Here is a 15,366-nt window from a genome sequence, read left to right on the forward strand (position 1 = left end):
TCACTTGAACAGTTGTATAATGATTATTATTGAATAAAGTGCATTTGGATGGAATTAGACTATATAGTATTGCAATTTTTCAGCTATCTTTTATTTTTAAAATTAAAATTGTTAGTTTGCTATTAAGTACAAACCTGTCATTTATTACCTTGCAAATAAGACATCCGAGTCTCTGGTAGCTTTTTCATTAGACGTCCCATAAAGAATTCACTACCAAAATCTTCAGTCCGAACAAAAGTTCCATATTTTAGTATTCCCACTTCGTAAGGTGTGAATTCTATCCATTCTATAGAAAGAATTACGGCCACAGAAACAAAAGAAAGACATCTCCCCTTGGTGTATTTTCTCCAGTATTAGGTAAGATCAGGCATCTTCACATAACAACAGATTTCCCCCCCTATACTTTTCTGTGTTCATCCTTTCCGTCTTTGTTAATATAGTTTATTCTGTTTTAATTATAGCTTTTTTCTTTAATAATGATGTGGCATGAACCAGCTTTGTTCTTAATTGCTGTTATTTGTATTGGTTCAAAAATTCAATCTAAAAAAAATAAGAAAACTCAGGGCCGTAGGTCGGATATGGAGTTTAAAAAAATACCTGACATCTGTGACAAACCTGTTTTATTGTTTGCCAACAGTATGGATTCGTACCTAGATTCATCAACATGGAGACACGACAGATTTAAATGTAATAACACAAGTAATTGTGTGGTCTTAAATATTTGGGGACATGGAACGGACATAGCCCAGCTATAAATAGCTTGTTATTTATACTAACATGATGACATATTTTATTTGATTCTAAAACTGGGATTTCCCAAATGCAAAAGCAGTGTCATCGCTGACAATTTACTGATGTACATGTAAAATGTACACCAGCTTCTGTTTCTTAGCCTAGAGTTTCTTCGGGAATTTGTAATTCAATGCATTAAATAACTACATTAAATTTCAAAAGAAGATTTCAGACTATTAGAGTACTCTTGCATATTGCTATAAAACTAGAATGTCTTTATCTAATTATCAGTATATGAATATTTATTCATATGTGTGAAGAGCCATAGTGGTGTACTGTTTAGAGTGGAGTACTAAGCAAGCTACTTCTGCCAACTTCCGACTGCCAGCAGTTTGATTCAAGGTTGACTCAGTCTTCTATCTTTCCGAGATGGAATGAGGACCGAGATTGTTGGGGGCAAATTGCTGACTCTGTAAACCACCTAAAGAGAGCTGAAAAGCACTGTGAAGAAATATATACAGCAATAGCAATAGCATTTAGACTTATATACCACTTCATAGTGCTTTTACAGCCCTCTTTAAGCAGTTTACAGAATCAGCATATTGCCCCCAATAATCTGGGTCCTCATTTTAACCCACCTCGGAAGGATGGAAGGATGAGTCAACCTTGAGCCGGTGGTGAGATTTGAACTGCTGAACTACAGCTAGCAGTTAGCTGGAGTAGCCTGCAGTGCGGCACTCTAACCACTGTGCACCCCGGTTCTTAGTCTAAGTGCTATTTCTATTTATCATACTCATCATTTATTATTTATTGGATTCATATGTCATCAGAGTCATTGTGGCTTGTAAGCAAAAATTAAAAGGTCCACAGTGTAACAGTAAAACTATAAATAAGCAATAAATATTAAAAGGACTCATTAAAATGTCCATGACCATGTTGTCTTTGGATTTAATATACGATATCACATTTTCATCCAAGGACCGGGAGGTGGCTTTCAATCTGACATTACTAAGGTGCAATTTATTTTCTCTGACCATTTCATAAACATATCAAGAGACCTATAATCACAGATTTCTTGGTATTGCCACTTTGAATTTGATATTACCCTTGAAATCCATAGTGCTGTACTTCTCCTTCACATTGATGGCAGTGTAAACAGGGAAAGGATTCTGCCCCTCATTCACTGCTTGCTGTTGATCAGAAAGTTTATGGTTGTCTTTCTATATTTTAAAAGAAAATATAAAACCAATTAATGATAAAACATAAGTTATTCTTTTGTAATAGAAGTATATATAACCTGTTCTGAAATTGTGTATGCTGCAAATGTTGACATCTACATATCAATTAGGTCTCCAAGAGAAATGCCACTGAAATACCCTGCAATCTTAATCCTCAAAGCATAGAATGGGACTTCCAGGTGTGAAAAAATTGAACCAGATGTTGCTGAAGGAGAGGAGTTGACAGTAAGGGGTTGTGCTTCAGACAGCGGCTCCTTGCAAGGAGACATCAGGACAGCAATCAATCCATGGGAGAAGAGAGAAGCTATCAAATTCTTAACCCTGGTGGAGCATTTAAGTATTGAAGGATACTAGGTTCATCTGATTCCCGTTTCTATCTATTATTTGCTTTCTAAAGTTAACAAGAGGTCTTGTCTCTGGGGAGGGCAAAAACAGCTTTCCCCGTTCCCGGAGGTCCTCTGGCTCTCTGTTTCCCAACTTCTGGTGGGCCCCGTAGGCTTGTGTTTCACCCTCCCCAGGCTCCAAAGGCTTCCCTGGAGCCAGAAGAGGGTAAAAATGCCCTCCTCCATCTCCTCCAGAGGCTCTCTGGAAGCCAAAAGGGAAAAAAATCATAAGGAATGACCAGAGGCACTGCATATAGTTAGTTTGAAAAAGAGAAGACCATGGAAATACAGTATGTGATAGTTGTTTTCAAGCAACTGAAAGATTGACATGTAGAGCAGAATTGTTCCAGAAGACAAGACAGCAAATAAATGGTTAAAATTATAATGAAGTAGATTTCACTTGCACATCAGAAAATCTTTCCTAATGGTAAGAACTGTTTAGCAATGGACCAGAGTGCCTGGTGGACCATCTATTCTTTGAAGTGTTTAAAAAGAAACTGGATATCCACCTTCTGCACCGGACAAGGTTTGGATTAGATTATCTCCAATCCTTACAGTCCATGATTCTAGGAACAGCAAATGTTATCTATACCAGGGATCTCCAACCTTGGCAACTTTAAGACTTGTGGACTTCAACTCCCAGAATTCCTCAGCAGCTGCTGGAATTGGGAATTGAAGTCCACATGTTTTAAATTGCCAAGGTTGGAAACCCTTGATCTATACCAGTGATGGCGAATCTTTTTTCCCTCGGGTTCCGAAAGAGCATGTGTGCACGCTATCACACATGTGTGAGTGCCCAAACCCATAATTCAATTCCTGGGGAGGGCAAAAACAGCTTCTCCCACCCCCTGGAGGTCCTTTGGCGCTCTGTTTCCCAACTTCTGGTGGGCCCAGTAGGCTCGTGTTTCACCCTCCCCAGGTTCCAAAGGCTTCCCTGGAGCGGGTAAAAATGCCCTCCTCCATCCCCTCTGGAGGATCTCTGGAAGCCAAAAACGCCCTCCCAGAGCCTCTGTGCAAGCAAAAAATCAGCTGGTTGGCACACACATGCACATTGGAGCTGAGCTAGGGGCAATGGCTTGTGTACTAACAGATATGGCTCCGTGTGCCACTTATGGCACCCATGCCATAGATTTGCCATCGCTGATCTATTCCATCCAGCCGAACATTGCAGGAGAAAATCAATGGGCAAGGCTCCTTAGGATTCAAAGTCATACCAAATATGCCTAAGAACCAGTAGTTTTAAATCATACTATAACAAAAGTACCATACCCCGTCATTCAATATATATTCAATAAGGAGACCCCACAGATCTATGCAGGATGTTTTTTGTTCTTCTTGTTTCCGATATCGCAATTGCCTGTTGTAATATTTCAAACGCTCCATGGAAAAACCGTCCAGTTTATTCTTAGTTACATGTCTTTTAGCCTCAATGATTTTCTCATTTAGATTCTTCGTTGACCAGTGTTTATCTTTGTACAATTTTGCCATTGTCCTAAGAAAAATAATTCAAGAATATAACCAATATCTGGCTGGATTAGGTATCAAATATCCTACAAGATTCCTTTACATTAAAGAAACAGCTCCCCTATTATATTATAATTATATTCCAAACAAAGGAATACATGTTAGAATCAACCAGCAGAGTCAGTGTAGTGAAGAATTATGGGAATTGAAGTCCAATATACAAGTAAAAGGTAAAGGTTCCCTTCGCACATATGTGCTAGTCGTTATTGACTCTAGGGGGCAGTGCTCATCTCCAGAGGTGGGTTCCTCCCAATTTGGATCAGTTCTATGGAACTGATAGTAACTTGGCAGCCTGCCACACCCCTGAACTGACTCTCTCAGCAGCGTCATAGGTGGCGCCATCTTGTTTTTTGCTTCTGCACATGCTGGTTTTTTTAGTAACATATGTGTGCATGGAGTGCTCGTCAAGGAGTGAATCAGCAGCGAAAGCCAGCAACCACCCCTGTTCTAATCCATTTCAAAGCTGAAGAGCAGTGCTGTCCAAAGATGTCTTTGTGGTCATCTGGCTGACATGACTAAACACCAATGGCACATGGAACAGGGGGTCTCTATTTTTCTACTTGCATTTTTTATGTGCTTTCAAACTGCTAGGTTGGCAGAAGCTGGGACAAGTAATGGGAGATTACTCCATTACGTAGTGCTAAGGATTTGAACCGTTGAACGACTGAACTTTCTGATTGACAAGCTCAGTGTCTTAGCCATTGAGTCACTGTGGCTCTGCCGCCAGGCATGGGGGAACTGAGATACACTTCCCCCTAGGCCTTTAAAATGTTATGCATAGTATGTCTGTATGTATGATTGGTTTTTATATAATGGGTTTTTAACTGTTTTTAGTATTGGATTTTTGTTATATACTGTTTTATTACTGTTGTTAGCCTCCCCGAGTCTGCGGAGAGGGGCGGCATACAAATACAATAAATGAATGAATGAATGAATGAATGAATAAATAAATAAATAAATACTGTGTCCCTTAAATATACACGTAGTCCTTGTATATTGTATATTATGACCATTTGTTTAATGATTATTCAAAGTTATCACAGTGCCAAAAAAAGGTTACTTATGACCACACATGACCATTGCAGCATCCTGCAGATCACATGATTAGAATTTGAATGCTTGGAAAATGGCATGTACTTATGATGTTTACAACATCCCTGGTTCATTTGATCGCTATTTGCAACTTTCCCAGGGTGCTTTTTGTCAAGCAAAGTTAATGGGGGGACCCAGATTCACTTAATAACTGCATCAGAAAGGTCATTGAAAAAGGACCACCTCCTGTATTTATCAATACAGAACTTCTATTGAATTTTTACAATTAATTGTGGGCAGGTATTTAGATCAGAAAGGATTTTTCTCAATATACATTTCAGCGGCAAATCTCCTTGGCATATTTATATCCCCAGACCTCAAATGGATCTCTTTTCTTAATTCAAATAAAATTAAAATGAAAGCAGGTTCTTTCTTTTTGAACAAAGCAGCAAGTCATAAACTTATTTCTCAAGTAGGTCAGTAATTTTCTGTCCAACCCAAGTAATTAAAGAGCACAAAGACTGAGCCAAGTTTATGTTTCTAACATCCAATATGCCTTAATGCCCTTACCAGGTTGTGCCCGACAATCCAGTCATGTATGTAGCACAGTCTAGGAGATTGAGCTTCTGAAGACCTCGGAGACTTCCAAAGCATGCCGTGAATGACCGCATACCGCCCCCTGTTGTCATGATTGCAACTACCGGGACCTTAAAAAAATAAACAAGCAAGTAACTCTCAATTTTGAAAGGAGACAATGAAATTCAGGATTTAGATTTAGCCTTCTGTACTTTCCCATGTTTCCCTTTTAACTATATCCTTTGCTGCTGCTGCTGCTACTGCCTGGAGGTGAAGAGAGGGGACATTGTGTCCATTAAATAAGACACTCCAGACTGTCTTATTTAATGGACAAAGCTAGCTGAGGAATTCTGGGAGTTGAAGTCTACAAGTCTTAAAGTTGCCAAGGTTGGAGACCCCTGCTCCAGAGGACTCTATAGGGGCATCAGTTTGTTATTTTTGGAATTTTGTGTATGTGTGTGTGTGTATACATATCTATACTGTGAGAAGGAAAATCTGGTCTGGATTTCAGTGGCGAAAGGAAAGAAAATGCTGGTGCTACTTGAAGAACAGGCAGGAAGTATTATTCTCAAGAGTCAAAGCCCGCGAAAGGTAAACTACAAAATAGGAAGCATACTAGCAACCATATTTATCATATTCTAAATCAGTTTCTTAATTGGTTTTCCTTATTTTTGGCATTCTTATTAACAAAGAAAAAGAGCTGATGAAATCAAGTGATGGTGGAGTGTTGCAATTAAGTTTACATAGTGAACATTAGGTTTTGTGGAATTGCTTGTTTTTATAATTTAAAACAACTATTTAATTAATTGTTATATGTTTGCTTCTGAGTTTAATGGATTTCCTTTTTATAATCACTTGTCAGCTTTTTCTCCTATCCTCTCCCAAACTCCTTTCAACTATTACCATAGCAAATTTCCCTCACTGATTGGTAAATTTGTTAAAGCTAAGATTAGTCCATATGTGATTTCTTATACAACATTACTAATACAAGTTACACAAATTATAGATCCTTCCCATAATATGTACACGAATAGTTATGTATAGATTGGCAGACATATATGTACGTATAGACATACCTCTTTATAGAGTCAGCTGTCTTAAATTCAAACTCCTTCTCCTTTTGGGAAAATATTTATTTATAAATTATTAAATCCAGATATCAAATCTATTTCTGGAACATTGTTTTATTTATTTATCTATCTATCTATCTATCTATCTATCTATCTATTTATTTATTTATTAGATTTGTATGCCGCCCCTCTCTGTAGACTCGGGGCGGCTAACAACAATAATAAAACAGCATATAACAAATCTAATATTTAAAATAACTAAAGCCCCTTATTAAAAGCCAAACATACCATGCATAAATTGTATAGGCCTGGGGAGAAAAGAATATCTCAATTCCCCCATGCCTGACGACAGAGATGGGTTTTAAGGAGCTTACGAAAGGCGAGGAGGGTGGGGGCAATTCTGATCTCCGGGGGGAGCTGCTTCCAGAGGGTCGGGGCCGCCACAGAGAAGGCTCTTCCTCTGGGTCCTGCCAGACGACATTGTTTAGTTGACGGGACCCAGAGAAGGCCAACTCTGTGGGACCTAACTGGTCACTGGGATTCGTGCGGCAGAAGGCGGTCCCGGAGATAATGTGGTCCGATGCCATGAAGGGCTTTATAGGTCATAACCAACACTTTGAATTGTGACCGGAAACTGATCGGCAACCAATGCAGACTGCAGAGTGTTGGTGTAACATGGGCATTTTTGGGAAAGCCCATGATTGCTTTCGCAGCTGCATTCTGCACGATCTGAAGTTTCCGAACATTTTTCAAAGGTAGCCCCATGTAGAGAGCATTACAGTAGTCGAGACTCGAGGTGATGAGGGCATGAGTGACTGTGAGCAGTGACTCCCAGTCCAAATAGGGCCAAAACTGGTGCACCAGGCGAACCTGGGGAAACGCCCCCCTCGCCACAGCTGAAAGATGTTTCTCTTACTGCTTTATTGAAATATCAGCTGAATAAGCTATCTCTGAGTCTCCCCAATTCTCCCACTCTCTCTCCCACCCTCCTTCCCTCTGTTGATCCCAATGCCTTGACAGGCAACTTCTGTGATTTTTTGTGGCCCACTTATTTTATTACATTACAAAAAAAAATATTCTGAAATGTCTAGCTATAGTGTTTGTGACATATTCATAGGAATACTATTCTATACTACTCTATTCTATATTACTATAGTCAAATTAATTCTATATTATACTGTATTATAATGTAATTTATAGTTTGTTGTGTAAACATATATAATTATATCTTTATTTTTTTATAAAAAATGAAATTATTTGTTATATATAATTTATATTACATTATATTGTGTACACTATAATAATATAATGCCCCAAATTTATTTCTTTATTTACATATTGAATTTATATTCTGCCATTTTAGAATGCCTCTTGGTAGCTGTAGTAAAATTTAAATCTATTCTTTTAAATACTGGTTGTGAAGATGTGTGAAAAGGGAACATATTATTAACTCATGACATATATTATGTTAATGTGTCCTACTGAATTTTATTTGCACCTAAAAACTGTTTGTCTTATATTAAAAGCAGAGGAGCTACAGTACAAAAGTGGGACAAGTCAAAATTATTATGTAGGGCATGTGTATTACCACGCTACAACCAAAATGAAGCTATTAAAATTTAAGCTATTAAATTTAGAAGCTATTAAAATTCAACCATCTAAAAAAATTGTAGAATTACCTGGTTAATTAATATATTTAGTATAAATATTTGCTTATCATAAATATGTTAGGAATGTGAATCATTCGGAGGTGCTAAGGTTTGTCAATAATTTACAATTTAATATGTAAAAGTTGTATCTCATTTTTAACAAAGAAGCAGTAGGTTCAGCATATTGATATGGCATGTAACATTCAGAATTCAACATAATAACACAGTTCAGCATAAACAACAACAAAAATACCCTTGCAACCCAATGAGTATGCTGGTAAATTCAATCCCAGTTATTGAAAATGAATCTTTTCACATAGACTGAGACTTGTCTCTATAAAATATTAATGAAAAATTTGTGTAAGTATGTATGGAGTTAAACTTTTGGTACCCATCATTTTTAGTAAGTCTCTTTGAGTTCTACTGAGGAGTTTCCTTAAACTATTAGTTTATCAACTATTTATCAAATTACTCTCAGGAGTCATAGCAGAGATTGTAATGCAGTGTCTAGAAACCGTAGCACACCCACAAACAAAGGTATGGATCCAGAAAGTGGGTGAGATCTCATAGTAACAAAGGAACAACTACGGAAGACACATGAAGCAATCAACATCTTCAAAGGAATAAAATTCAGTAGGGAAGAAGACAACAACACCATTCTGCCCTTCCTGAACATCCTCATCATCAGAGACAATGATGGCAAATTAGAACAAGTCTGTTGAAAAATCACCCACACTAACAAAAATGCTCCACTACCAAGTAACTATCATGTTTCCCTGAAAATTATACCCTGTCTCTTATTTTTTGAACCCTGAAATAAGTGCTTGGCCTTATTGCCATGCACTCAATCCCGATTGGGCTTATTATCAGGGGATGTCTTATTTGGCGGGAAACAGTAACAATTCAATCTCCCACAAGAGGAGATGTGTAAGGACATTATTCAGATAAACACAAATAATAATAATTAATAATAATAATAATAATAATAATAATAATAATAATAATAATAATTTATTAGACTTGTATGCCACTCCTCTCTGGAGACTCGTTGGCTATGTTGAAATACATTCCAACACCAGAAAAAGGAAAGAGACTTTAAACATCTTCCAATAAGAATGATTTCTGATGTTGAAAAATGTGTGTAAATCTGTAATAGGCAATTAAACAAACAGGACATTGCTTGAAGTATATAAAAAGGGAAGGGAAGAGGGATTGGGACAGGAAAATTGAAAAGAGATTCAGAAGATAAAATGCAACACATGTAAAAATAAAGAGAACTGAGAAGTCAGGCTGATTAAAAAAATCACTAAAAAGATGGAGAGATGATGGATTAAGGCTATCAGAAAGGATCAAATGGGGTAAATATTAGTAAAGTTATAGAATAAAGTAGATTAATAAATGGGAATGGGAAAGTAGATAATGTAATAATATTATTAATTTGGATAGTAATGTAAATTAGGGTGGAATTTAAAATATTATTGTAATTGTAAGAGAGAAGAATTAAAGAGGGCCTTGTGATGTTATGTATATGAAAGAATTGAACAAAAAAGGATAAAGAATTATGTAAAAGAATAATAATGCTAGAACTGGAATAACAAAGTCGTGGTGAAAAGTGATTGTTTTGTAAAGATAAGCGAATAGAACTTGTTTAAGATAAAATTCAGTAGATGGGTGTTATGTCCTGAGTTCCTGGCAGGAATGTGAAAATAGGTAATAATAATCACAATCATCACAATCATCACAATCATCACAATCATCACAATCATAATCATAATCATTTATTAGATTTGTATGCCGCCCCTCTCCGAGGATTCGGAGCAGCTCACAACAAATAAAACATCACATACAAACCCCTATTAAAAACAGTCATACAACACAAACACACCATCCATAGAGTCAAAGGCAGCTAAGGATATATCAGCTCCTCCATGCCTGGCGACACAGATGAGTTTTCAAAAGTTTGCGAAAGGCAAGGAGGGTAGGGGCAGTCCTAATCTCTTGATTCCAGAGGGTCAGGGTCACCACAGAGAAGACTCTTCCCCTGGCATTGTTTCGTCGGCGGGACCCGGAGAAGGCCAACTCTGTGGGACCTAATCAATCACTGGGATTCATGCGGCAGCAGGTGGTCTCGGAGGTATTATGGTCCGATGCCATGTAGGGCTTTATAGGTCATAACCAACACTTTGAATTGTGACCAGAAACTGATCGGCAGCCAGTACAGGCTGTGGAGTGATGCCGAAACATGGGCATATCTGGGAATGCCCATGATAGCTCTCGCAGCCACATTCTGCACTATATGAAGTTTCCGAACACTTTTCAGAGGTAGCCCCATGTAGATAGCGTTGCAGTAGTCGAACCTCGAGGTGATGAGGGCATGAGCGACTGTTTTTAATTATTTAATTATTTTATTTTATAATTTATTTTATTATTATTTTATTATTAATTTTGATAACAATGTAAATTAGCTAACCAGTGTGTGCTTGCTGCCTGTGTATAAGAATGTTATTTGTGGTCACTTCCATCTGTCTTCCTTCTCAGATGCATATAGATAATATGTTCCTTTGATTCACTCCCTAGTAGGATTAGCAGTTTAGATGGTAATCTTTGTCAATCCATATTACCTATTTGTAAATAACTCCCCCCCCCCCCATTAGTTATAAAGACTGCTCCATTAGTCCTTGTAACAGATTATATTCCCACTCATAGGAACCAGAGCCCTTTAACCTCAAAAACCTGATATGGCATTATTACAATTATGCCCATAATACAATTGTTGGAGATATCAGATTCAAAATTAGAATTAAGACAGACGGAGAGAGGCAGAAGAAGAAATTGAGAGACTTTGCTTCCTACACAGTTGAGCTAATTTTAAAGTTACTTCTCAAACCTTAAATTATTGTTAATCTTAACTTTAGTTTGTTTACAGTGTTTTCTTTATAAGGCACAATGTGGCAGGCAAGATTCATTGTCCTTTGCTTAATAAATTAACCAAAGCAAGTTTTGAAAATGAACCTCAGTTTTGATTAATCCAAAATAATGACAAAAGCTAGAATTGGCTACTTTCAATTCTAACATCATATAATTCAATTGCCACTTCTGCCATCTGGTGATCTCTTATATAATGCAGGAATCCAGATTAATATTTTCCCCGCAAATGGCTGTATAATCTCCACTTAAGCATCCAACAAGAGGGAATTCACCATTGCCCCCCAAGTGGTTCTTTCATTGAATTAATTTGGTTGACTATTTCCTAATGTTTAACCAAATGTTTCACATTCTGAAATTAAGGAATATTGTTTCTAACTTCCTTTTAGGTATTTGGTGAGTGTTTACCCACAAATGACAATTCTTATTACTGCATGAGCAGCTAAAGAAATGAAAACACACAAGACTAATTAATCCTCATCATAATGTCTATATGTGGTCAACTGGACACCTTCAGTTAATAATTGACATTCTGAATCATACACACCTCATGATCCTGCAGGTCATTTTCAAGTTTGAGAACCTTCTTCAAAGCACCTGCGACAATGTTCTTTCTTTTGTGTAAGAAATCCTGCTCTTGTGAACAAAGGTCATATCCCAAGCGGAGGTCAAGATTTGTCTTACTGAATTAAACACATAAGGAAATAAATGGCAGCACACCTGTTCCATTTTCATATTTGGAATCTTCTTCATTACTTAAAAATGCTAATGATCAAGGAAATCTTGAGCAACAGCTTGTTTTTTTTCAAGAAACCTAGAGTGACTACTTAACAATTGTCACATGAGAAGAACAATTTATAAAGTAATTTGTTTTTAAATGGCAAATGACAATATTTATACAATGTTTTTCCATAGTATTTATTTTGATTATCATGTCTACAAAACAGAATGCCACTACCTACATCATATCTTTCGCTATTGAAAGTGACATTAGAATTCATGCCACAACCCTATATATTACATGTACATGTAATTACAATAGAAATGAAAATATTTGGCCTTAAATAATACAAACACTAGGAACATGTCCCCAAGCAAAGGTGGGGGTAATAAAACAGATTAGAACAGAAATAAACAGAATAGTTGAAACTGCAGCTATTACCATCCAAGATAGGATGGATGTCTTACCAGTCTTCTGCCTTCACATGCAAAGCAAATTTCTTATTCTGCAAATTCAGAATACAAATATAGGTTTCTTCACATTATTAACATCATATTAATGTCTGGGCCAGACATTCAGAACCCATGAACTGGGTACTGGATAGTTCATATTATTTTAATGGGAGATATGATAATAAGTACTTATGCCTATGATTTAAGAGCTCATTTTTGAGACCATGTGAATATTTCATGAATATTTCAATAGTTAGTTTGCAGCAGGAGATAGGCTGTCAACCAAATAAAATTTGTAGTCAACTGAGAAGCTGACAGGAATGAATTGTATTTACATCCATCTGTATATTATAACATTCTAGTGCAACTCCTTTTCTCAAAATCTTGAAGAATAATTTTCAGTTTAAGAGTGTTTTAAGTTTATTTTTACATTTCAAGCATTGTTTGGTGATAGCAATTCCTGTCTACTATTTTTTATATATATACTTGGCCATTAATACAATGATGTTTCTAACTTGAGTATTGTTTCCTGAGATAAATCAGTAAAATTTGTTTGATGCAAAGAACCTAGAATTCAAATTCAAACGCTATTGGTTATATTGAGATGGTATGTTGATCTTCCACTGCTATGTCTGAGGTCGACAGGATTCAACAGAAGAAAGTATAGAGGACTGCAGCCAAAAAGCAAAATATTATCCCTTTCCTCTGCATGAATAGAAACAGTCCATTCACCAAAGCAAAAAAATCTCTGATTAAATTCTATGGTTCCGCATTCTGTTGCTTTACTTAATTAATATATTATTATATGATTACAAGCATGCAATTTATTGAGCATATCAAAAATCTCTACCTTGTTCTTTTTGGAACTTTTATATTGCAAAAACAGATTTAAAAAACCATAATTGATAGGAATTGGTGCAGACCTCCTATTCCGGATTATTTTAATACACATCTGAGATTTTTTTTTCATGCAGATAATACCATTATAACCAAAGTTTAGTTAGAACATGTGCTATGGCAAAGATAAAGTACCTTCCTCTTCCCTCCCACTCCAGATTGCGGGAGAAATAAATTGAAAACGTGGAAGCAGTTTAAAGCAATATTCAGCAAAATTCTAGTCTTACCTCAGCTAATACTATTTTCTTGTTCTGAGGAATTGAATTTACTTCCACTTTTACAGATTTTTCTTCTTTATTATAAGTACAAGGCCCCTGGAAAGATAATTACACTTCTGTACCCAAAAGAGTAGAAAGTTGCATGATAAGTATATACAATCAACACTCAGAGAAGCAGAGATTAACACCAATATTACTATTGGACCAACAATCAAGCATTGTAGCCCAGTCAAGGAATTACCAACGCAAATGAACAGTAAACAACAACCTGATAATAGAGCCATCAAGACGATGGTCAACACCACTTACAGGACAAGCCACAAAAATATAAACTGAGAACAAATCCCCACCCTCTTCTAGCACTGATGATGTTGCCTAGCTGAGTAATGAAAGGTCTTCAAGAAAACAACCAAGCTCAGAAAGTTCAAAGGACCCCACAATTGACCCTCAAGCAATAAATATTCTCTTCTATCGATATGCAAGTTGTGCTATTCTTCAGTATAAAATGGATACAAAACTGATACAATAAGAACAACAAACATTGCCTTTAATTTTTAAAAAATGACATTGAATAATAAACTCACAAATAAATAATCTAGATCCTCCTTTGGTAATCTAATATCCAATGTTGGATGTTTATATTTAATATAGTGAAATGTAGTTTTCATACAGAAGCCAAGACCCAAACTAAATTCCTTATGTTCTTCATGAGATCCTTTTGCAATAAGATATAGTCTTTTTTCTACAAAAGAAAAGGAAAAGAGTGTTCACAAAAGCAATTGCAAATGTTTTAATGCCACTTTTAAAAAAATCTTCTACAATGGAAGAATCCATTTAGAATGCATTACAGCAATCAAGGCAGAAGATGTCATTGAATGGATCAGTAGTTGCTGATATAATGACTAATTTAAGGCAATCATGTGCTAAGTAAGATTACGCCACATTAAATAGATGGTATCCTTAATTTAAATGAAAGGAAGGGAGGGAGGGAGGAAAAAAGAAAGAATCTATAAAATGCAAATTTCGCCATCTGGCTAATATAAACTGGCAACTCGAGCTGAAGTTAATCCTAGAAATTTACCATCCACCCAAAGTGTATAATGAGTATTATATATGCATATGCATTCCTGTCAGAAACCACAACCCAACAAATGGAATAAACAGTGATGAATGTCAGTCACTTATAAACCATCCCATTTATAAAATCAGTTTATCTCCATCTTTGGAGACCAATCACTCTCTCACGTGGAAAAACTTAAATACACATATGTGAATGCCTACCATTCCCAATCCCCTGTGGAAACAGGAAGCAGAAACAAAACTGTTAGCAATGCTAGGCAGGAAAGAGAAAAGACAAGAGAGAAGAAAGTTGCCAATGACAGCTGCCTACTGACGTTGAGTGACAGGAAAGAAAGAAGTTCTGTTTAGACTTCCCCCAGAGCTTAGGATTTGCTAAGGAAATAAACAAGCAACCCTTCCAAATTAAGGTATCCATACTTTTCAGCCAAAAGTTCTACAATTCTATAATTCTCAGCCTGGTCTTTTATTCTTCTCAGCAAATCTAAGACCAGCCACCAGTTCCAATTCACAAGTAGTGACACACTGTAGAAAGACACACTTGTTGAATAAATATAATGTACAGTGTTACCTGGTATTTCACTCATTCCAAACGATGATATTTCTTTATTAGAAATATATTTTTCATAAAACTTGAGTAGAACTGCAATAAGTTAAAGCAATGATGGTGAACCTTTCTTGCCTTGGGTGCTAAAAGGGTATGTGCACGTTTGTTTATTTATTTATTTATTTATTTATTGGATTTGTATGCCGCCACTCTCCGAAGACTCGGGGCGGCTAACAGCAATAATAAGACAGCGTATAACAGCGTATTAGCATGCCCACATGACCCCAAACATCATGTAATGTTCTCCCCCTGTGCATGCGCACAA

The 15,366-nt window shown here is 36.5% G+C and overlaps 1 protein-coding gene across 1 annotated transcript in view; it reads right to left on the reverse strand.

The window, feature by feature from the left end:
• LOC139170406 (cytosolic phospholipase A2 epsilon-like) overlaps nt 1-15,366 on the reverse strand; it is a 44,580-nt gene that overhangs the window by 15,937 nt on the left and 13,277 nt on the right. The window contains exons 7-14 of the mRNA XM_070757610.1: nt 14,002-14,159; nt 13,427-13,513; nt 12,318-12,355; nt 11,677-11,812; nt 5,480-5,616; nt 3,623-3,845; nt 1,838-1,952; nt 149-286 (exon numbers count right to left, since the gene is read on the reverse strand). Coding sequence (XP_070613711.1) covers nt 149-286; nt 1,838-1,952; nt 3,623-3,845; nt 5,480-5,616; nt 11,677-11,812; nt 12,318-12,355; nt 13,427-13,513; nt 14,002-14,159 — 1,032 coding nt within the window. The remainder of the gene's footprint in view (nt 1-148; nt 287-1,837; nt 1,953-3,622; nt 3,846-5,479; nt 5,617-11,676; nt 11,813-12,317; nt 12,356-13,426; nt 13,514-14,001; nt 14,160-15,366) is intronic.

The sequence above is a fragment of the Erythrolamprus reginae genome, chromosome 1 (genome assembly GCF_031021105.1).
Source record: "Erythrolamprus reginae isolate rEryReg1 chromosome 1, rEryReg1.hap1, whole genome shotgun sequence".
Classification (NCBI taxonomy): Eukaryota; Metazoa; Chordata; class Lepidosauria; order Squamata; family Dipsadidae; genus Erythrolamprus; species Erythrolamprus reginae.